This window comes from Coenobita brevimanus, chromosome 74, assembly GCF_032717465.1.
Source record: "Coenobita brevimanus isolate Jiangsu-jjx chromosome 74, ASM3271746v2, whole genome shotgun sequence".
NCBI classification, from domain to species: domain Eukaryota; kingdom Metazoa; phylum Arthropoda; class Malacostraca; order Decapoda; family Coenobitidae; genus Coenobita; species Coenobita brevimanus.
The window spans coordinates 3,091,791-3,117,302 of record NC_137027.1 but is presented as its reverse complement, the minus strand read 5'-3'; the positions used below and the strand labels follow the sequence as shown (position 1 = coordinate 3,117,302).

General features: G+C 41.9%; 1 protein-coding gene across 1 annotated transcript; it reads left to right on the top strand.

Moving 5' to 3' along the window:
* On the top strand, positions 1 to 24,886 carry Pgls (6-phosphogluconolactonase). The gene is made up of 5 exons (XM_080278627.1): positions 1 to 145; positions 3,147 to 3,347; positions 7,533 to 7,658; positions 22,883 to 23,040; positions 24,660 to 24,886. Exons 1-5 carry the CDS (start codon positions 7 to 9, stop codon positions 24,759 to 24,761), a joined length of 726 nt encoding a protein of 241 aa, XP_080134753.1. The 5' UTR covers positions 1 to 6; the 3' UTR covers positions 24,762 to 24,886.
* Positions 24,887 to 25,512: the final 626 nt, after the last annotated feature.

The following is a 25,512-nucleotide window of genomic DNA, read 5'->3' as shown; positions in this document are numbered from 1 at the left end:
CCCAAGATGACTCCACCTGTCTCCAAAGTTGTAAGGAAGGTGGTGAAGGATGAGGAAGAGGTTGCTGCGGAGTTGTGCAGCTTGATTGAGAAATTGTCCAATGAGGCCATTACAGCTAGAGGCCACTTCAATATTGGCTTGTCTGGTGAGTTTTAAGTGTAGTGGTAATAGTTGACATCCCCGCCACCAGTTTGGAAAAGGTGGATGCCTAATTATGCAGCACTTGTTTTTCATTAGTCTTGTAAGTAGTAGTGCTGAGCAGGGACATAGTTGATATGGTGTCTCATGGAAAGTGATTTACAGATGTGGGTATTATTTTACATGTTGCCAATATACAATTCAGGAAGTTTAGCACCATGAACATGTAGTATATTCCCTAAGGATCATAATGAACCCCCATAATCCCATTTGGAAATTGATATTTTCAGAGATAATGAATTTACTTTAAAATTCCAAAAAATACATACCTTGGATCTTCACGGCCAGTTCATGTAAAAAATGCGTGCATTCATACGTGTGTTTCTCTTCCCTTCGACTGCTCATGCATCTGGTAGGTCTGTATCACCCAATCATAGGCCTACTTTGGGTCACATGATGGTATTCTACCAATTAATTTGAAGCACGGTCTTTGATTTCTTTTGGATGGAAAATTCAAATCCTTCTCGGTATGGCCTCTGAAGAAGAAAGACGTGCTGTGCGTCCCGGGTGTGATGGTGATCATTTACAGATGATGAAGCGTTTCCACTCAGAACCTGAGAAGGCTATTGAGTTTTTTAGAAAACACGGTGTATTACCTTCCAGAGTTTATTGCCCAGCTTGTCAGGAACCATCTAAATTTAGAAAAGACAAACATCAGTGGTACTGTGGTCGGTTCATAAAGTACGCAAAAACCAAGAAACGGGTCCTGTGGTGCTGTTGCCGTTATCCCAGGAGACGACGACGACCCTGACGACCCTCGTCCTGGACTATCGTATCTCTAGGGTAAGCATTCCCCTAGGATAGGTTAGGTTTGGTGTGTTTGGTGAGGTTACATTAGGTCTGTTTGGTTAGGTTAGCTATGTATGATTGAGTTTGGTTATGTTTGGTCTGTTTGGTTACATTAACTGGCAGTGCAGTATATTTTTCTGGTGTTTTTTTAATGCGATTTGCAGCAAACCATACATGCTCCCTACGTGTCAGTAAGTGGGTTGGTGAAGGGTTAGTGCCCCTCCCCGTAAAACAACTAACTCAAAGTCAAATGGCCACCCTTTACGGGATTATGACGTCTGGCAATAGATAGATAGTTGTTATTTACTTCATTTTGAGGGGAAAATGCTTGATTTCACCTACTTGTCCAATCAACGTTGGGTCTGGTTAGTACTTGGATGGGTGACCGCCTGGGAACACCAGATGCTGTTGGCATAACGTTCTCCTTACGTGTCAAGTGGGGTTGGTGGAGGATTATTGCCCCTCCTTGTAAAACAATTAACTCTAAGCCCTTGGCCATCCCGTTTGGGATACATGGCATCTGGCTTGATTTCACCTACTTGTCCAATCAAAGTTCATGATTGGAAAAGAGGGGAAATAAGGCATTTCCGACAAAAACGAAGGTCAGAAACATTCAAATTGCATCAAAAACTACCAGAAAAATATATTGCACTACCTAAGGGCTGTATTGGCAACTTGTAAAAATTTACCCAGATGTGAATTCATGCATGGAATTGTGTGTTGAGCAGCAAGTATACATCATTATAAAACATGTAGTGAAGCATACTACTTCGTCATTGCATAAAAGCATTAAAATAATATGCCAAGTTGAGTAATTTTGTAGTTTCAACCCATACTCTCTTCACCACCCTGTCAGGTGCTGGAGAGGGTTGCCTTCACATAATGGCACTGATTTAACCAGGTCACTTCACCTGGTATAAAATTGTCCTCAGGTCCCTCCAAATCTTCCTATAAAAAAGAATAATGGACTGTAGGAAAAGGACAGCTTTGACTTGCAGTTCACTGGGTTCATGTCCAGATGAACCCTGGGCCACAACATAATCCTTATGTCCTGTATACAGTATTCATTTTCTATTTGGCCATACAGTCTAAGCAGAATATCTTTTATCCTTTTACCAATTGACTTCTCTGCTCCACATCTTTCAGTCTCTTTGCTTCATATTCTGTGAACTTTAAGAGACACACACACATATACAATTCAGCCCAAGTAACGTACATCATTTGTACCTTATTCCTGGTGTGGTCAGATGATTTTCTTTAGCTTAAGGATCCCTTACTGGAGTAGTTAATACAGGTATACCTCGATATACAATACCCCTAGATGCGATACCCCGGCTTAACGATGGGGTAGAAATAACACCATACCCCGCCTAACGATGGCCAAACCCTGGTTTAACGATGGGTTTTGATTTTTTAAAAATCAATTTTGATGATATTTTAGACTCATATTGTGTGTTTAGGTTGATTTGTAAACTGTTTTTAGACTTAGATTAATGTGTTTTAGCCATAGGTGGGGTGAACATTGTCATTTTGGGATACAGTTTACTAAGCTTGATTTTTTCCAGACATATTTGACAATTTTCAGGTTTTATTTGTTGGTTTTAGTGAGTTATTTACAGGTGTTAGGCTTAGGTTATCTTCTTTTACAGCTGTTAGGCTATTTGGGTTGGCTTTAAACTTGTTTTTGGACTCATTTGAGTGGGTTTAAGACTTGGTTGAGGGGGAAACCCAAGGCTCAAAAATGCATCCCTATACTTTACATGTTAAATCTACCCTGAGATACAATACCCCAACTAATGATAGGTTTTTACTTAACCAGTTGCATCGTTAAACCGGGGTGTACCTGTATATACTTTATTTGACTCCTCCATATCAAAGTTTATCCTAAGCTGAATATGACTGTCTGGTGACAGTAAGAATAAAAAGTAAACTGCCAGTAAATTGCAAGATTGAAGGAATTAACAATCTCTGGACTAATAGCCATTGTTACACTAGATTTGTGAATGGAGCAGCATAATCTCAAGCCCTTGTGCACCTGATGGGCCAATAAACATATAATGCTATGTAGAAGAAGCTAGAAAAAAAGATGAACATTGAAAATAACATGGAGCAGTTGCTGAGCTTACTAGTACAGTATAATTTTGTGTTTTGTATAACAGGAGGATCTATGGCCAAGTTTGTGTGTGGAGGAGCAAGCAAAATCAGCACCGCCTGGGACAAATGGACATTGTTCTTCTGTGATGAGCGACTTGTTCCTTTCACTGACCCAGACTCCACGTATAAAATCTACAAGGCAGGGCTGGTTGGACCCACACCGCTTACTGAAGACCAGTTTGTTGTCATTAATCCAGAGCTTGATGGTGGGTATATAGTCCATGGTCTTCAGGGTTTAAGGATAGGCTTATTCATCATATTCCAGACTGTATTTTCCCTCCTGAGTACTCCATGTATACTGGTAATATCTCATGTGTAGGACTGGTTGGACCCACATTGCTTATTGTAGACTATTTCATTATTATCAATCCTGAGCTCATTGGTGAGTTATTAGTCTGAAAGGTATTCATCATCATCATCCTGACCTTAGTCTGAAGGGTATTCATCATCATCTTTATTTCCCACCTAAGGACTCGTTTCGTTCGTTTCATTTTTAAAGGCTCCAACATGCTTGCATAAGTCGGCCTTGGTCACCTAATGGCAGCTGTCCATGCTGCACGATCTATTGCAGCCTCCCTGTTCAGTCCCTTAACCCTGAGGTCACACTTAATGACCTCGTCCCATGTCTTTCTCAGTCTGCCCCTCATAACCCCACCCCCAATATTAACACTTCTCACCTTCCCCACCCAATTATCATCCCCCATCCTCTCCACATGCCCAAACCATCTCAATCTGCCTCTCCTTATCACAACACCAATACACTCAAGTCCCATCCTACCTCTCAACTCTTCCATCGTAAACCCAGCCTCCCCAGACCTCTCACGCAGGGACGCACTACACATCCACCTAATCATTGTCATTTCTGTACATCTGAGCCTGTGAATACCCTCCTCCTTTACTGCCCAGGTCTCACTACCATACAGCATTACACTCCTAACACATGCTGCATACAAAGACCCCTTAGCATGTAGGGAGAGTCCTCTCAGTGTCAGGAGAGGCAAGATCTCCCTGAACTTCTTCCTACCACTTCTCACCCTAGCCACAGAACTAGCTCCAGCCCCACCTTCAGCACACAACATGTCTCTCAAATAACAAAACTCTTCCACACACTCAAGAGATGCACCAGCAGGTTCAATCCTTTCACGCCTGACGATCTCCACCTGCTCTCCCTGACATGCCACACACATAAAATTAGCATTATCTCGCAGTCTACCTCTGATACCACCACATCGCTTGTGCACCCATTTATCACAAACACTGTACAAGATGGAATTACTTCCCACGCCCTTGTGGCAGACTCCACGTGGCCACTCTCCCTCGTCTATGACAGTACCGCCACCAACCCTAGATATCATCACTTTTGTTTTATCTGTATTTACCCTTAAGCCCTTGTGCCCCATACCATTTCTCCACTTCCTAAATCTTTCCTCCGCCTCCCTTTCGTTCTCTGCAATCAACACCAAATGATCAGCATACAACATCTTCCACGGGAGTCCGATTCTGAAGTCACGTGAGAGAGCTTCAAGTACCATGATAAACAACATGGGACTCAAAACTGACCCCTGATGCAGACCAACATTCACAGTAAACTCATCATTCAAATCTCCATTCACTCTTACCTGGGTGCGAGCACCCACATACAAACATAGCACCCACATACTTAGCCATAACCACCCTAACCAGTCACTCCTCCACTTAAAAAAAATTTTGTGAAGGACCAGTATGATCTACACTGCTCACTGAATACCATTTTGTTGTCCTTAATCTGGAGCTTGATTGTGAAAAATTTGTTCATGATCTGAAAGATATGGATATCAGTTTTATCATCATCATAATCGTCACTTTGCATACAGTGTTTATTTCACAAGACTGGAACCACATGCTAAACGCCAGTTCATAGTCATTAATCAAGAACTTGACTGTGAGAAGTTACCATAATCCTTGTTCTGCATGGTGTAACTCTGGTGAGAAGTTGGTCCTTGTTCTGCACAGTGTAACACCTGCAGCTTGAGGATATAGTTTTTATACAATTCGTGTTACCTCCAGATAATTTTAGTCAGTTTACGGGAGACATTTTGAACCAATCAGGTTAGATAATACCCAACATTAATTCACTCCCTCAGCTGCATCCCAATGAGTTGTTGTTGTTGTTGTTGTTTTTGTTGTTTTACCCTAGTCCATCTGATCAAGCAGACCCATTGACTGCAGTTATGCAACCGCTCCAGTGGGGTTCTCCGATAGGTTCCCTATGCCGTTGATGTGTCTGGATCTTAGTATGACATGTGCTGTGCAATGCTCCATTATGTGTGTGATATTTTGTGGACCTACTGTACAAGCAGGGCACTTGTCATCTCTGATTCCACCCAACCCAAATCCATGCTGGTAGCTCAGGAGAGCTGGGTGATGTCTTGCTTTTATCCTAGCAAGAGGAAATCGATCTTCACAATTTAAGGACACCTCTGATGGGTGGATGTCAGCAGGGGAGGCTTGTTGTATGATGGTGGTGTTGTATTGCCCTGCGCATGAAGTGTGTGTGTATGTGTTTATGTTAGTGCTGGAATGTCTGTAGGTGGGATATTGTTACAGAGGGTTTGGAAATATTGGTGTAGGATTATATGTGTTGTGTGGCCCATTGGATTGGGCAAAGTTTGGCTGTCTAGACATTGCTACTCCTCACCCTGCCCTAGGGTGGGAAAGGGGGTCCGGATGATGATGATGATGATGTGTCTCTGTCAGGGGTGTTGTGTATTGGGACAGGCTGCTGCATAGAATTATGTGCCCCTCATGTCAGGGTTGCCTTTAACAGGGGAGACTTTATTTTCGGAGTGTAAGTGAGCTGTGAGTCTGGGGGTGCAGCCACATGTTGATGTATTGTACATAGTCCTTGAAGGTGAATCCAGTGTGATACGTCACTACCAAGGATCTTAGGAAGCATGGTTGTGGCACGCATACATTGTTAAGTGTGATGTGGGTGGAGTACCGGTACCTCTGTTCATGTTTACTACTGGTAACGAGTGTGGTGGTGGATTTGGCTGGGGAGATCATAAGCCTGTTGTCCATGACTCAAGACTGCATTGCTGTTTTTGTTGTTGTTGTTGTTGTTGTTGTTAATCAACCCATTTGTCTGGCTGAGGAGACCTATCAACCTCAGGCAGGCAGTTGCCCCTGCAGGACCATCTAATGCAGTGAACACTGTTGAGGTACACCTGTTGCAGTATGCAGGCTGCATACAACTGGGAACTGAGTTATATTGTTCAGAGTAAATAATAGAAAAAGATGTAACATAATATCAATTGCCTTACTGGATATGACCAGTAAGGCAATTGAGTCATCATCAGCCCTACCCCATTTTCCACTTAAAGATGGGTTGAGCTAGGATTCAGTAAGAAAGAGGAAAGTAATGAAAATGAGAAAAAATTCAACAGCATCCTCATGTAATGGGGTCTGTATAATCCCACATTGCCAGAGGTAGAGGGGGCTCCTCTCCTTGGCTCTAGTTTAACATGCATGCGTAGTTAGCACAGGGGAATGAGTTCACATTCTGGCCAGCACAGTGATTAATTTAGTTTCATATGGCCTTTACATTGGTTGGCAGTGGTGTGGAATGTAATGTGGGGCTTGGTTGGCAATACGATTCAGATGGGAAAGATTTCTGGTCAGAGCTGGCAGCATCCTTGCTGTTGCAAGTCCAGGGGATGGGCTGCAGGTTCTGTCACCTAACATCCCCAGTGGTGACCTCCAGTGCTATGCTATTTGTGTATGTGTATGTTTGAAACTCACCAGTTTAATCACTAGGGGAGGAAAAAAGTAGTGTAATGGGGTCTGTAGAAATCCACATTGCCAGATGCAATTTGGGGATCCTCTGTTTGGCTCAAGTGTAACATGTGCACCTAGTGAGTGTGGGGACCCAAGTTTTAATCCCAGCCAGTACAGTGATTTGTTTAGTAAATTTTGTATGGCCTGTACACTCAGTGATATAGTACACATTATTCAGGATCCCAGAATCTTGGCTTCACTTAAAAAGCTTAACCATTGGCACATTTGTTTTCTTTATATTACACTGCAGGAAAAAGGCAACTTCATACTCTGATCCTCCAGATTCACATTCAACTGAGCCTGGTGGTATAACAAATAATCTTATTAGGGACTGGAGTCCTAGCTGCATCTAGTTATTGAATTTTCTGTTACAGTATTTTATCAGTTGTATCCCATCCAAGGTATTGGTACAAATTTCTTTGGTTTGTAAACATACTGCTTTGTCCTAGTTGAAAATACTTTGCCAGGTAAATGGAAGTACAGTACTGTATTACTATATTACTACTATATATTCATAGCAAAATATGAACCATAGTAGAGGCAAGAGATTTTAGTATTGCTTGCTGGCTTTTCAGTGGATGCAGCTGCTGTGGACTATGAAAAGAAGGTACGTGCCAGTTTCCCTGATGCAGAGTGGCCCACATTTGACCTGCTGCTGCTGGGGATGGGGCCAGACGGACACACAGCTTCACTCTTCCCAGGTATAGAGTGGGGAATTGCCGGTTGTTAGTAATTCATTGTAACTCCTTCAAAATGGTGTTTGAATCATGCTGCAGTAACACAGATGATTTTACTACACTTAGGAGAGTCCCATAGCTTTGAAGATTGTTAGTGAAGGCCATATCTCACTTCTCTAGTTTTGAAATCTCTTCTGAATATAGTGAAGTCGTCTGGTGGAACAGGAGTAAGTTTATTTTTAAAAAATTGACATTAATATGAACAATGTTTAGGTAGTTCTCATTATCTTCAGGGTTTCTTTTTTCAGAATACAGTAAATCATCATCATCATCATCATCATCCGGACCTCCTTTCCCACCCTAGGGCAGGGTGAGGAGTAGCAACATCCAGACAGCCTAAATTTGCCCAGTCCAATGGGCCATGTTTCCATTCACTCACCATTCAAGCCCCCGGAATCATGGCGTTATCTGATATGCCCAAAACATTCACCACGTTCTTTAGTTTCACATAAACATATCTGATAGAGTCGATCTGTCTGTCTATCTATCAATCTATTGCCAGATGCCATAATCCCGTAAGGGATGGGGACAAACAAATTGCCTCTATGTCGCTCTGTCTCCCGCCATTTCACTGCCCTGCTCCCTACTCACACCTCCCTCTCTCATATACCTTTCCACTCCATTCCTCCACCTCATCCTTGGCCTCCCACTCCCTCTCCCCCCCTCCACCTCACTCACATATACTCTCTTTGTCAGTCTCTCACTCCATCCTCTCCACATGGCCAGACCTCCTTAATATGTTTCTCCTAATGCTTCCTATCACATCCACATCCACACCACAACACTCCTTCACTTCCTTATCTGTCAGTCTGTCTCTCCATGTGACTCCACATGCTTCTCTCAAGTAACTCATTTCAAATGCTCTCACTCTTGACTTCTGTCCCTCCAACAAAGTCCAAGCTTCACTTCCATACATTAGAGTTGGTAACACAATACTGTCATGTAGTAGCTTTTTCACTTCCATGCTTACTTCCCTGTTTCTTACCACTGCTTTCAAGGAACCAGCAACCTTTTCTCAATCTGGATGCTGTCACGCTAAAAAGGGTGCCAAATCGCTGATCTTGCGCTCCTCCTCACAATATTCATCCAGCCAGCATGATCTCTTGTCAGTCCCCTAGCCTTACTGACTTCCAAACCTCTTTTTCCTCACACCCTCATCCACCATATCCCTCCACCTCCTTCTTGGCTTGCCTCACCTCCTCCCTCCTTCCGATTCCCTCAGATATACCTTTTTCACCACTTTGTTGTTATACATTCTTTCCACATGACCATACCATCTCTGTATACACTTTATTCGATTCTGGTGTCTGCAGACTTCCTCACTGCACATCTTTCACGAATCACATTATTTCGTATCCTATCCACTCTCTGTACTCCACCTACATTGCTCAGCAGTCCCATCTCCACTGCTCTCATTCTTGACTTTTCATTTGCATGCCACCCAATAGTCTCACATCCATATGTTAAAGTTGGGACTAACACTTATTCATGTAAGCGTCGTGCAGCTACAACACTCAGCCTGTTTCTTAATAAGGCCTTTATTGTACCAGCTACTTTCCTTCCTTGTGTCACTACTTTCCACTTCTTTTGCACATTTTCCCCTGATTTCTATCACTGTACCCAGGTATTTGAACTCTCTCACCAATTGCAGTCTCTTTCCATTCACTGTAACATCACACTGGGAGTCACCTTCTCTCACAGTAACCATCACTTTATTCTTTGCTACATTTACCCTCAAGGCACGATGCACACAGATGTCAGCAAAACCTCACTGTAATGGACTGAATGGGGCCCAAGCCATTCCAAAAAAATTGAAGTTCTGATAAAAGCGACATCTTGACTTCCCCTTGCTAACCTGGAGTTTTTCCAGTATATCAGACATTTGTCCGGATCACACCAATGGTTTTTAAACTGTTATCACTACCTTTGCGATACTGTACTGTTATACATTCACTACAATAATCAGATGGTATAGTATATACAATCATACTGTACTGTACACTGGTAAACATGTCTTTTACGTACCTTATTGTGGTGAACATAGCTGAAGAGGTCAGGCAGTCCGAACTGCTGTTGGCTTTATCGGCCTTTTTCCAGTACATAAGAATTTATTCTGGTAGTTTCTCGATTCCAAAAAAAGTGAATTCTGGTCTAATGAAGTTCATTATATGGAGGTTTTATTGTATTACAACTTGAACCCTTTTGGTCCTGTGATGGGTAGGTTTACAGTATTCTTGCTAATTCCAGACTTGTTCATTTAAGTTAGGAATAGCCTCTCATATATGTTTCATTTTCATTTTCTTTGTTTTTTAAAGGTTCCAACATGCTTGCATGTCACCTAATGGTGGCTTTCCATACTGCTTGATCTCTAGCAGCTTCCTTATTCAGTCCCTTATCCCTGAGGCCATGCTGAATGACGTCATCCCTGTTCTTTTTCAGTTCACCTCTTGCAAGCTTACCCCTAACGTTAACATTTCTCATTTCATGCACTCAGTTATCATCCGTCATCCTCTCCATATGCCCAAACCATCTCAGTCTACCTCTCTTCATCACAACACCAGTACGCTCCAGTCCCATCCTACCTCTCTGCTCTTCCATCATAAACCTAGTCTCCCCAGGCCTTGCATTTAGGGACTCACTGCACATCCACCTGATCATTGTCATTTCTGTACGCTTAAACCTGCGAATATCCTCTTCTTTTACTGCCCAGGTCTCACCACCATACAGCATTACACTCCTAACACATCCTTTAGCATGGAGGGAGGGCTCTCTCAGTGTCAGGAGAGGCAACAGCTCCTTGAACTTCCTCCAACCACTCCTCACTGTAGCCACAGTGCTAGCTCCATCCCCACCTCTAGCACATAACATGTCTCCCAAATAACAAAACTTTCACACACAAGAGGGTCACCAGCAAGGTCAATCCTTTCATGCTTGACAGTCTCCACATGCTCTCCCCAACACACCACACACATGAAATCAACATTATCTTGCAGTCTACATCTAATACCACTACGTCTCTTATGCACCCATTTGTCACAGACAGTGTGCAAGATGGAATTATTTCTCGTGCCCTTGTGACAAATCACGTATGGCCAGCTACTGTCTCTCTTCTTTGACAGTACCGCCACCAGCCCTAGTTACCATCACTTTTGTTTTATCTGCATTTCCTCTTAAGCTCTTGTGCCTCATGCCATCTCTCCTATTCCTAAGTCTTTTCCCCACCTCCCTTTCATTCTCTGCAATCAGCACCAAATCATCGGCAAACATCTCCCATGGGAGTCCATTTCTGAAGCCATGTGAAAGGGCTTCAGGTATGTGTACCATAATTTTTTTTCTTTATAACAACAGAACAGAGGAAGGAAAAACAAATGAATAAAAAAAAATAATAATAATCCATACACCAGATTGCTCCATTCTTAAAATATCTGTAACAGTTGGACTTGAACAGCTGTTTGTTGAAGTTTGGGGGGGAAACAACTCTGGAGAAGCGATTTCCAGAGAGATGCAGTTCGAGGAATAAAAAAATTCTGAGAGGCAGAAATTCTGCAATGTGGCTGTGTGACATTCCAGTCATGAGTGCTACCAGATGCCCGTGTAGCACGAGGGAAAGCATGGAGAGGTGGCACAATGGACACAACTTCGTCTGAGCATTTGCCATATCTGTAAAATAATGCAAGAGAGGCAACATTTCTTCTTACTTCTAGGGGAGGTAGTGTATTTATAATAGCAGGGTTATTAATCATTCGAACAGCTTTGTTCTGAATTTTGTCTAGTTGTTTTAGTGCAACCTCTCCCCATCCATTCCACAAGAGTGAGCAATATTCAAGCTGAGAGCGCACATGACTTATAAGTTAAAGCTAACTGCTCGTCAGTGAAGAAGTTACGGACTTTGTACAATAATCCAAGTTACTTTGAGGCAGTTTTCACAAGTGATCTGACATGAGAGGTCCAGCTGAGGGCATTGTTAAGTGAGACATTGAGAATTTCAATACTTTTGGAGATGGGAATACTGTATTAGTAGCATTGAGGTATGGTTGTTTTATCCACATTCATTAATCTTAGATAAGTCTTGATTTATGGAGATGGCTGTACTGAGTTGAGAGTTAGAGATAATAGACGTTGTAAATGGGTGTTTGAGTGTGAATGAACTGTGAAGTGTTGAGTCATCTGCATATGAATGGATGGGATTGTGAGTGACAGATAAGAGATCATTACTATGACCCAGAAACAGGGTTGGCGCCAGAACTGATGCCTGTGGCACACCGGCATTAATTGAGTGGAAATTGGAATATACATCATCTACCTTTACTCCTATTTTTCTGTCTCTTAGTTATGAGGAAAGCAGAGGAACAAAAGACATTAGTCCACAGCAAGGGAGTTTGGACAGCAGGGAATTGTGCCACACTCTGTCGAAAGCATTAGAAATATCAAGGCTACTTCATGAGTTTCTCCATGTTGGTCAGTTGATTGATGGATGGTATGAGTTAGGAGATTGAGTATGTCAATGGTGGATTTTTCATTGGAAAAACCATATTGTCCATCACTAATTAAGTTGTTGGATTCAAGATGTTTAACTATGTGCTTATTATTTAAAATTTCAAATAGCTACTTTACCAAGAGAAGATGTGACAGCCATTGGTCCGTAATTAGAGGGGTCAGAGGAACTTCATTTCTTTGGAATTGGGTGGATATTGGTTTCTTTCCATGAATTGGTAAATGAAAAAGTACGTATGCATAGTCTGAATTATTTAGCTAGAACAGAGGCAAATTCCTGGGAACACTTTTTCAAAACAATTGGAGGAATTCCATTGGGCCTGGAGATCTGTTTCTTGGTAAATTGTCTAGGATGGATTTTACGTATCTCGTCTGTATTTTAAGTGGAACAGTCTCGGGAGAGTCAAGTTGCAGTACTGGGACGTTCTGGCTGACTTCCTCTATGGTAGAATTTCTGGCAAATGTACTAGCAGAGATATTTGCTTTCCCATATGGGTCATTTGTAATGTTGTCATCTGCAGATTATAGTGGTGGAATGTTGTTATTGAAAGAATTGAGAGATGACCAGAATATTCTATTGTCATTAGGGTTGTTAAATACAGTAGTTCTGATGCTTGATTTTGAAGAAAGTTTGATTAACGAGATTTATTACAGCTTTTGCATGGTTTCTAGCAATTTGAAGTTGACAGAGTGATTCAGATGTTTTTTATTTTAAGTAGGAGTTATGTGTTAATGACTTTTGGGCCATTGCATTGGCACAGTTGCTATCGGACCATTTTGGAGAGTTCGATCTTTTAGTGATTTGTTGACTTGATTTGAATAAATCCATACCAGCTAGTCATAATGTGGGACTGTGTGGAATTGACATTTCTAGAAAAGAAACACTGCCATGGAATGTCAGCAAGATAATTTCTAAATCCATCCCAGTTTGCCCCAATCAAAGTGCCATCGGGTCACTCTGACAGGTTCAGAATGGGAAGGTTTGGCGGGCTAACTAATGAGGCTTTGATGAGATTGTGGTCAGAGAATCGAAGTGGTGACAGTACTTCTGTCCTGTATTGATCTGGATTATTTGTCAGGAATAGATCCAATAGATGGGCTTTATGGTCAGGATTATCTGGTTTGGTTTGTTGCTTTACCACCTGCGTAAGATTAAACGATTCTGCAAACAGCTCGCACTCTAAACCAGCATCATCAGTCCTGGCAGAATGCTATAACCATTCAACATTATGTACATTAAAATCACCCAAAATGGTAATTTCAGTGCTAAGGGCAAGGTTAAGGTTACTCAACTGTGTGGATATGAAGTCAAATACACTGGGTTCTGAAGAAGCACTGGGGGAGTGATAGACTATACAAATATATATGGTAATATTTAGATAGTTTATACAGTGAGTAATCAAAATTAGTTGAAGTGAAGTGTAAAACAGTGTCAACTGCATATTCCAATTTGATTTAACATCAGGTGCCACCCTTGCTAGGGAAGTTTGTGAGGAGATGGTAACCAGGAAAACAAAATGGGGATATTTCGGCAGAGGGAGAAATTTGTGGTTCTGTGAGGACGGCAGGAAAAAATGAACTGAATTCTGATTGGTACTAAGACCGCGGGTATTGGTGAAGAATAAGGCTGCACCTGCACTTTTCCGCGGACAAGCATGAATGGAATTTGCAACAGTCGCCGCCGGCACAGTCGTATGATGGTGACCAGGAGGACCCTGTGCCGCCAGCCCTACCCTGCCGGTGGTGGCAATCCAAGATACCATCTCATTTGCTAGTAATAATGCAGTGGCCATTGCTAAAGGGAGTGGAAATAGAAGGTGTGATATCTTATGTGCATGTAGTGTGGTGTAGACAGTTGAAGGTAGAGGTATGAAGAGAGTATGCTGGCCTACTCTCAGTGTAAAGGAGATGATCAGGGGCTCAAGACTGACCCCCTGATGCACACCAGCATTCATGGAAAACTCATCACTCAAATCTTCATTCACTCTTACCAGGGTGAGGGCACCCACATACAGTCATAACCACCCTAACCAGCCACTCCTCGATCCCAAGCTTTCTTATTGCCCACTTTACCACCTCTCTAGGGACTCTGTCAAAGGACTTCTCCTGATCAACTAAAACAAAGTACAGTTCCCTTTTTTTTCTTATATATTTTTCCCAGAGCTTTCGAACAGCGAACATGGCATCAGTGGTCCCTTTGCTGGACATAAACCCAAACTGCATCTCATCAGTATTCATTCTTTCTCTAATCATTCCTTCTAGAATTTCTCTCCATTACCTTCATTATCTGGTCCAAAAGCTTTATGACCCTGTAACTCCTCTTTCCAGGGCATCACCCTTCCCCTTTTATGCATTTATAGTTACAGTCTTCAGTCAGTCGTCTGGGACAACACATACATATATACATCATGCAATCCTGTGTTGCCCCTTGAGGAGCGTAGGAACCTGGGGCTAGGCAGTTTGGTCCTGACATTTAAGATGAGAGTGACCAGCCTCACTCATCCCTGAGTGGGATTATGCGAGCAACAAACCCCAGCTACCCCATGGATATAAACGGACGTGCTCAATTTGGTTGGAACGCCTTAATTACCCACTAAACCACCAGGCGCCATGGGTTGGTTATATGGTTACCACCTGGTGTAGTAAATCGTTTCCTGGTGTACAGGATACCATTTGGCTTGTCACTCAGTGTAAAGTCAACTGCAGGCAGAAGGAAGAGGAGAGAATGAAGGAAAGAAAGACATAAGAGGAAGGAAGGAAGAGAGGAAAGGGCAGCCACCCAAGATCAACACTACATTGAGTGAGTGGATGGTGAGCACCCCCACTTACCACTCACATCCATATTTAATCGTATTTATCAAGTCAGTGACCAACCCCAGTCCTGTATCTCCTGAGACTTTCAACTTTTCAGCAGTCAACCCAGACACACCTCCTGCCTTCCCTTCCTGCATCCTGCCTGTTGCCCTGCTCACAGTAGCAGCATCAGTCAAAGGCCAAGGACCGAACATTGGATCTGCTGGCTCCAAACCTTCCTCGTCCCAGTCAGACTCTTCATATTGAATGCAGTTATTGAAGACTATATCAGACCCTTGTCAGAAATCTTGCAGGATGAATAAATCACTTGGAAATAGCAAGAATAAACTGAAAAGTTGTTATGGGACTGAAGGGGTTGAGCATACAAATGGCATTTGCTGCTGTAACTTAGGATATCGAATGTGTTTGGGGGCTTTAGTATGAAAAGGTAAAAAAGTAAAGGTTGGGCCAGACACCACGAGGCACCTTGCTCAGCTCCGTATGAGCCTGTTGCTGGTTATTTATCTATCCACTGTTCTAGAATATATGGTCATTGCTTCATCCAAGATGTACTGTATACCACAGTCATCTGCCCTAAGTGTTACCATAGGTACTCCTTTTTTCCTGATTACCCACAAATGGTGGATGGACACTTGAATCAAGTGATGCAGGGTGCCCATACTTTGATTTTCTGTTTTTGTGGTGGTAGGTACATTTTGTTATCCAGTAACTTTGTTTAATGCTGTTCCATGTTTGTGATTGATTCAGTAGGAACCCAGCATTTGCTCCAATAATGTAATATTCCACTGGTTAAGCAACGTTGGGTCTGGTTAGTACTTGGATGGGTGACCGCCTGGGGAACACCAGATGCTGTTGGCATCCCTACGTGTCAAGTGGGGTTGGTGGAGGATTAGTGCCCCTCCCTGTAAAGCAATTAACTCTAAGCCCTTGACCACCCCATCTGGGATACATGGCGTCTGGCAATGGATGGATGGATGGAATTTTTTATAGTGTTCTGTTATTTTGGTGTTCAGAACTGCCACTTGTAAGTGTCAATTGCATTGACTAGATGATTGGTCTTTGCACTGGTGCTTTTGTTTTGTGAAAATGTGTGTATCTAGTGTGAGTCAAAGGATTGTAGGCTGTCAGTCAAAGCTGGTTCAAGCTTGTAACAAAAGAGTGAACTTGAGATGTATGTCTGTGGGGTGAAAAGAATGATGATTTACGGTATGTTGTTGGTGAAGCATTCATTCTAGTAAGAGCACTGGTGAAGGCAAGTGCATTATATGTTTAAATGTTACAGTTCTGTTGCTAAGTCATCAACATAGGACAGAACTATCACAGAAAGAAGGGAATTAGGTAAGTCCTGGAAGAATGGGTTGAAAAGTGAGAATAAGAAGACATGGTCTTGTAGGACATAGCAAGTGGGAAGGAATTAGTGTTTGAATTGTAAGTTATAGTTGAGTACTTGTACTGTCAACCTAGAAGGAAGTTAGCAAACCACATTAATTTTTTATCATTATCATACATGATTGTGTTTAGGATTTGTTGAAAAGGTTGTCATTGTGTATGATGCATCGTCTGTTTCAGTGGGAAATACGTTTGCAGATGCAGATTATTTTCATTTCTCCTCTACTCCATCCTTTTTTCCTTCTATCCTCTTCTGTCTTTCTTTCCTTCATTCTTTCCTTGCCCTTCTGCCTTCGGGTGACTTTACACTCCCTCTTCTGTCTTTTTTTCCTTCATTCTTTTCTCTTCCTTCTGCCTGTGGGTGATTCTACATTGAGTGATAAGCCAGATGTTTTCCTGTACACCAGGAAACCATTTACTATGCTGGGTGGTAACTATATAACCAAATTTTGGCACCTGGTGGTGTAGTGGATAATTATGGCACTCCAGTTGGATTGAGCTGGTGTAGATTTATATCCGAGGGGTGGTTGGAGTTTATAGCCCACTTAATGCCACTCAGGGATGAGTGAGGCTGGTCACTCTCATCTTAAATGTCAGGACGAACTTGCCTAGCCTGGAGTTTATACCCTTCTCGTGGGGCAACAGGATTGGATGATAGACAGATGGATGGATACCTGTAGTGGTGTTTTGCTTTGTTATTCATTGTAATTGACACTGAAAGAAAGAAATTGGTGTCAAGATAATTCTTCTGATCTCCCAAAATACGTGTCCCCATTGAACTGCACGTTATTCTTTTTTCACGCTCAAAATGGGAACCTCGTAACTAGAGGTGGGATACCTGTACTATGAACAGTGTATAAATCATTTTGGTTTAATGCATCATTGTGGTGAATATTTTATATGATACTGCATGGTATCTATGCTTGCTGACATCTCCACCAGAGCATTGTCATGTTGCTGTATTTTGGCATTAAGAGCTTTTAGCTGTGTCATATGTTTGGTGGTTCAGACACCACTGTCAGCTTGGGAACCTCCTGTGATTAATGTACTGATATTTAAACTTTCAGTTTGTGTAACACCACACCACACAGTATTCTTTTTCATTTCCTTGCAGTTGCTGTAAAAATATACTTGGTACAGTACAATCCCAGATGTCCTGTGTCCAGATAACCAAGATTGTCTGACATCCAGAAAAATTCAGGAATTGGTAATTATATCAAGAAAAATAGAACAGTGCATGCTACTTTGAATGCCTGTCACACCACAGGATAGTCATGTGTCATGTGAGACTGGGTAAAGTCAGGCAAAATGAGGTGAAAGCGTATCCAGTCAAGGTTGTTTCCTAGTTAATCCTGTTCCCAGACCATCTCTCCCTCATATTTCCTCACCATTGATTTGGTCACCTTCCACATCTCCACCAATTACCAATCTGCTTACTACCGTCAGTCAGTAGACAGCTCATGATGATGTGTTGTTGTTATAGGTGGTGGTTTCTACACTATGTGATAGCTAAAGTGCAAACTAAATGTACGTGCATTGTGTTCACCATGAAACAGAAGCTGGGCATATGCAGTAGACTTGAAAAAATGTAATATTATAAGACACTGATGACAGAATATAGCATAGGAAATTCCACAATTTACGGTTTGAAGGCCCAGGAACAGTATGAAGGCCCAGGAACCCAAGTTCAAGGAATCTTTTGTAGAAGGTGAGATAACTATCTATCTATCTATCTATCTATAGCCCGACGCCCTAATCCTGCAAAGGGTGGCCACAGACAAAACGCCTCCAAGTCACTCTGTCACCCACCATTTGACTCCCCTCCCCCCAACTCACCCCCCCCTCCCTCATATACCTCTCAACTCCATCCCTCCACCTCATCCTCGGTCTACCCCTCCCTCTCCCTCCCTCCACCTCACCTGCATACACCCTCTTAGTCAGTCTTTCATTCTCCATTCTCCATTCTCTCCACATGTCCAAACCACCTCAGTGTATTTCTCCTAATCTTTTCAACTAAATCCATGAAAAAAAAGAAAAAAAGGCATACTCTTCAGTGGCTGAAACTGGAAGCTCTAGACTTAGCAATGTATGGCCTGTTTTGCGTAGAAAAATCTAAGGGAGCACCTGTATTCAATCCTCTGAACCAAGAAAAAGGGAGAGAGATTCTCAGTAAAATGAATGCTGTATACAGTGCTCGTCAGAAGTATCGAGCACCCTGCGTCCCTCCTACGAAACAAACCTTTCAACATTGAAAAAACATATAAATAATACATTTTATTTACCTTTAATGCTTGGTAGGGTATCCTTTATGCTTCTTCATGGACCTGAGACGTCTTGGAAGTGAAAGGGCGAGGTTCCTGAGGTGCTGGAGGGGTATTTTGTCCCAGGAGTCACGAATGGCTACTTCCAGCTTAGGCAGAGAGCTCACCTCCTTCTCTTGGAGATTCTTCTTTACAAGGTACCAGAGGTTTTCTATCGGGTTGAGGTCTGGGCTATTGCCTGGCCAGTCTTTCATGAATGATACCTCGCATTCACGAAGCTAGTTGGTGACCGATTTGGCTTTATGAGCAGGTGCACCATCCTGCTGAAACACTCGTGCACCTGTGAGCTCGAAGGACTCAGGTAAATGATCATAAAGAAGCTCCAGATAAACGTCCAGATTCACTCTGCAGTTCTTGGGAAGCACAACAAGCTTCCTCAAACCTTTACCAGAGAAACAAGCCCATACTATGAGTGAATCAGGGTGTTTAACTGTGCTTTCCACGTAACGGGGGTCAAGCGGGCCTCGATTACAGGTAACACTAAACGTTGCCTCATCAGACCACAACACTGACAGCCATTGCTCCTCACCCCAGTTAAGGTATTTATTAGCAAAGGCAAGCCTATGAAGTCACTGGTGACGTGTAAGAAGATGCTTTCTCACAAGCCTGTGACTTGTGTAACCAAGTTCATGGACTCTTCGAGACACCGTGCGCAGAGAAATGTCACCAAACACTTCCAGGTTGCTCTCCTCTATTTTCTTTGCACTCACACGAGGATTAGACTCCACTGCATGTTTTAAAACATTAACAGACCTCGGGGATGTTTTCCTGGGCCTACCAGACCGCGGTTTCTTTGTGGGAACGTCACCACAATTTTCCACTCGAAAACAGGTGCACCACCTATGCACTGTCGATCGAGCCACACCAACCAATTCACTAATTTCCTTTGTGGGGTGGCCTGCCTCCTTTAGAGCAATGATCTTGGATATGATTTAACTCGAAAGTTCACGGGTAGGGGCCATAACAAAGTAGCGAAAGCCAAAACACTGCGGGACACTAGGTAAAAAATGGCGCAATAAGAGGGAGACGCTGCAGAATTCCTCTCTCTCACGCAACCCGTAGGCAACTGAGGCGGGAGCCAACCAGCGCACAGTAAGGCCTCAAGCTCCCGTGACGTCATGCTAGCGCCCCAAACATCTGGCTTAATTTTTACTACCAAAAACGGGTGATTCTTTTTTTGCCAAAAGTATTGCGCACCCTGCCATAGGCCTCGATACTTCTGATGAGCACTGCAGAAGTCGAATGTAGTTTTACTGTGGGATACTTAAATTGCGTCAAAGGCAGACATAGACTACATAAACTAGACATCTTGGGAGAGAGCAAATCAGTTAACAGCATATCAAGAGAAGAATTTTATGAAGAATTCAATGGAGGCTTGCTTTGTTGGACAAAATTACTCTGCTTGCAATTCCTATGTACAGTACCAGTATTTGTTTTATTTTCTGCAAAACAGCTGAGTGGTGAGTGAGAGATGGAGTGATGGAAGTCAAGTGAGAAAGAAATAGACAGTTGGGCTACAGCCTTATACACAACTGACATGTGAACACAGCAGTCATGATAATTCAATAGTATATTTCTTTCTGTATCATCAGTTCACCAGTAAGTGTTCAAGATTTATTTCAAGTTTATTTTTCCATATTTTTATGAGTAAATAAAATTAATAATATTTAACAGAATGGACTTACCAGTATTTTGTGCATTCTGCGCTACAGTAATGTATGGCACTGCAAGTATGTTTACTGTGTCCATGGTGTGTGTTTAAGAGGAAGTAATGTTTCAACTGGAATCTGTTAGTATGGCCCTGGCCATGAGTGGTGAGTACTGTATACATTGCAGTGAAATAGCCTATGATTTTTTTTTTTTTTAATAACAGAACAGAGGAAGGAAAAACATATGAATAAAAAAAAAAAAAAATTCATACACCAGATTGCTGGCATCCTCCATTCTTAAAAAATCTGTAACAGTTGGACTTGAACAACTGTAGGTTGAAGTTTGGGGGGAAACAACTCTGGGGAAGCAAATTCCAGAGAGATGCAGTTTGGGGAATAAAAGAATTCTGATAGCCATAAGTTCTGCAATATTGCTGTGTGATATTCCAGTCATGAGCACTACCAGATGCCCGTGTAGCACGAGGGAAGGCATGGAGAGGTGGCATAGTGGTCGCAACTTCATCTGAGCATTTGCCTTAAAAATATGTAAAGTAATGCGAGGGAGGCAACATTCCATCTTACTTATAGGAGGGTAGTTTATTTATAATAGCGGGGTTATTAATAGTTCGAACAGCTTTGTTCTGAAATTTGTCTAGTTGTTTCACTCATATCTTAAATGTCAGGACCAACTTGCCCAGCTCCGGGCTCCTGTGCTCCTCATGGGGCAACGTAGGATTGGATGATGGCATGGATGTTTTAATGCAACCTGTCCACATCCATTCCACAAGGGTGAGCAGTATTCAGGCTGAAAGCACACATGACTCTTATAAATTATAGCTAACTGCTTGTCAGTGAAGAAGTTACGGACTCAGTACAATAATCCAAGTTTGTTTGAGAAGGTTTTAGCAAGTGATCTGACATGAGTGGTCCAGCTGAGGGGATTGTTAAGTGAGACACCAAGAATTTCAGTACTTTTGGAGATCGGAATATTAGTAGCATTGAATGTAATATATGAATCTGGCAGTATCTGTTTATTAGTAAATTGTATATATTTGGTTTTACTAGCGTTAAATGAGACAAGGTTGTTTTATCCCCATTCATTGATCGTAGATAAGTCTTGATTATGGAGATGGCTGTACTGAGTTGAGAGTTTAGAGATATTAGACTTTGTAAATGGGTGTTTGAGTGTGAATGAACTGTGAAGTGTTGAGTCATCTGCATATGAATGAATGGGATTGGGAGTGACAGATATGAGATCATTAATATGAACTAGGAACAGAGTTGGCACCAGAACTGATCCCTGTGGCATGCTGGCATTAATTGAGTGGAAATTGGAATATACATCATCTACTTATATTTTTCTGTCACTGAGATATGAGGAAAGCAGAGGAACAAAAGACGTTAGTCCATAGCAAGGGACTTTGGACAGCAGGGAACAGTGCCACACTCTATCGAAAGCATTAGAAATATCAAGGCTACTGCTTTAGTTTCTCCATGTTGGTTGATTGATTGGTGGATGGTTTGAGTCAGGAGATTGAGTATGTCATTGGTGGATCTTTTGTGGTGAAAACAATATTGACTATCACTAAATAAGTTGTTGGATTCAGGATGTTTACCTATGTGCTTATTAGTTACAATTTCAAATTCTTTACCAAGACAAGATGTGACAGCTGTTGGTCTGTAATCAGAGGGGTCAGAGGAACTTCCCTTCTTTGGAATTTGGTGGATATTGGCTTTTTTCCATGAATTAGAGATTGAAGAAGTGTGTATGCATAGTCTGAATAATTTAGCAGGAACAGAGGCAAGTTCTTGGGAACACTTTTTCAGATCAATTGGAGGAATTCTATGTGGGCCTGGAACTTTGTTGGTTGGTAAATTGTTTGGGATAGATTTTATGTACATATCTTGTCTGTATTTTAAGTGGAACAATTTTGGGAGAGTCAAGTTCTAGTGCTGGGATGTTCCAGCCGACTTCCTCCATGGTAGAATTTCTGGTAAAAGTACTGGCAAAGATGTTCGCTTTCCCACGCAGATCATTTGTAATGTTGCCATCTGAAGATTTTAGTGGGGGAATGGATGATGACTTGTTAAAGTTATTATTGAAAGAATTGAGAGTTGACCAGAATATTCTATTGTCATTAGGACTGTCAAGTTGTTCTGATGCTTGATTTTGAAGAAAGTTTGGTTTAGCAAGATTTATTACACCTTTTGCATGGAATGCAATATATATATAATGCAGTGTATATATAATGTAGTGTATATATAATGCAATGTACAGTATATATTTAATGCAGTGTACCAGTATATATCAGATATCCAGGAAAAATCAGTAACCAGGAAGGTGAAATCCCCAAGCTTCACAAATAACTGGGATTGTACTGTACTATGAGTTGCTGTCATCAGTATGCCTTTTCCTGTATTCAGTATCCCAAATGTAGCTTCTAATACTGTACTATGTGTATTTTTTTACCATTTTCCTAAAACAGTAAGTAATCAGTAGTACTGTTTGAAATTTTAACAGGTCATGCAGCACTGGGAGAGACTGAAGCTTGGGTAGTGAGTGTGAGTGACTCGCCCAAGCCACCACCTTGCCGCGTGACACTCACCTTCCCTGCCATCAACCACTCTCGCTGCTGTGTCTTTGCCATGGCAGGCCAGGGCAAAGCTGACATGGTCAAGGTGGGTCACTGGATAAACTTGACTGTCATGGCTGTGTTTGAAGATGACAAGGTCATGGGAGTGATATCTTCCACTCCTCCCCAAAAAATTTCAGAAAGGGGCAATTCAGACATGAAAATTTGAATAAAATAGAAATAACTCCCAGTCCAGACCATGTTCCTTGGACAGTTGCATTAAGAGCATTTGGCATAATCCTGCCTTGTAGATTAATGTAGTAAATGGATGGCTACCATTGACCTGGGGAGGTACTACCATGAGAATGAAATGTGACTTCAAATTTGGTAACTTGCCACACAGTTATCAGTCATAGGCTTGGGATATTCAGCTTAAAGTACAGTCACTATCTTGACCATGGCTAAGCTTTTAATAGCTACAACCAGCACCACACAGTCATTTCCCATTATTGTACTTACATTTGTGGAGTCCCATTTCATCATTGTTGTGACATAGTTTCCCATCTACAGGTGAGGTAGGATCCTGAAACAAGGAAAGAGAAAGTATGAAAAGATGAAAAATGTCAGAAGCACGTTGTGTAAAACGATAGCCTACTGTGAGACCTTTGCACCTCCAAGGTGGTAATATGAGACCTGATGGTTATTTGTTTCTTTCATTCTTGATTTCCATATTTTTATTTTTCGTTTTTAGGTGCTTGGTGGTCTAATGTGTTAAGATACTTCAGTTGGAGGTGGCCTACACAAATCATAAATCTAAGGGGTGGCTGGAGAGTTGTTGTTGTTGTGCTACCCCAGTTTTATCAAGCAGGCCCATCAACTGCTGGCAAGCAGTCACCTCTGCAGGGCCATACCCTGCTGTGAATCAGTGCTGCCATGCAGCTGACAGCACTTCGTCATAGTGAGGCATAGGGATTAGTGTGGAGGTTTGGCTCCTGGGTGAATGTTGCATTTCCACTTCTCCACCAAGTTAACAGGGGCACTATAGGAGGCCTCTTATCATCCCATTAGTTGGCTGTATGGTTACCACCCAGTATTTTAAATGGTTTCATGATTTACAGAAAACCTGTTGGCTTGTCACGTAGTGTAGAGTCTCCTGAAGTGGAAAGAAGAGTTATGAGCAGCGACAGGAGGGATGGTAGAAATAGGAAGAAAGGACAGACACTGAAAAAGAATGATAGAGGTGAAGAAAAAAGTAGGCAGCACTACATCAAGTGAGTGGATGATGGGTGCCCCCCACCTACCACCAGGTACCTTCACCTACCACCAAGAGTAGATTGCACACATTCCCAGGGATGAGTGACTGGCCGCTCACCCTAAATACAGTATTTGGATTGAGTTGCCTAACCCTGAACCCCTGTGTCTCAGACAGAGCAACAGAGTTGTAATGCCAGAGTAGTGTTGCATAGCCATTAGCCATTTTGTTTTTTATCTGGTGGAACTGGACCACACTAACAACTTGAATGCTAAATCATTGATTTATGAAATTCGATGAATGCTAGTTGTGAGGTCAGAGTAAGTCTCCATAGATGCTATAAAAATAGTCAGTTCAGTCTCTCAGTTTGATTACACTTGGCTCACAGTGAGCTGAAATGGCTTAAGGATATTTGTCAGAGGAGAAGAAATGTATTTTTTAAAAAATACAGTACTGTACTTGTGTCCTTCCAGCGTGTCCTAGGTGATGAGGAGGACTTGCCCTGCACTCGAGTCAAACCCAGTCCAGGACAGTTGATTTGGATCCTCGATGAAACAGCTGCATCCAAACTTTGAGAACCACTGGAGAGAGATGGTGTTGAGGTGGCCAGGAAGATTGTGGAAAGTAAGGTGAGAGTAAGTAGTTTGAGCAGTGAATTTATTATTACATGACCATAGTATTAACTGTGATATTTATAAGAGATGATGAAGTATGTGTAGTTTTTGTTATAAAAGATGATATTTGGAGGATCATTGAAAATTTTATGAAGCAGTCTTTGTATGAGTAGTGAGAGTTATATAAAATTATCAAAGTATTTTAAGTCTTGCAGTTATTCTATGTAACATTGGCTGTTGTAGGATAACGCTGGTGTTGTCTTTACCCCATTAAGCCTGAGAATCTCCCTTATTTTTATTCTTGCCATCTGACAGTTTTTTTTCACCTTCAGGTGAGTTTTTCAAACTGGAGGGGTTATATGTAACCTTAACAAAGCCCTTCAGTATGAGAGGCCTTTCCAAAGTTGAAATGCTAAAATGACAAATTGGGGTGGCAGAAATAAATTGAAGTGACATTATCTGGATTCAAGGGGTTAAAGTAGAATATAAGTTGTGTGGGATCAAAAGGTATTAGCTGTCTTCTTATCTCCAAGGGTTTCCTTTTAGTTAAGGAATAAAATTCTCAGGTGTATGCATTGCTGGGAAAAGTATGACTGAAATATTCCATAATTTAGTACAGTACCTGTAGATAAGTAGATGAAAATGTGAACTTCAGTCTTTGGTTTTGAATAATGTACTGATTGTATAGTTGTCAGGCAAGGATAAGGGACCC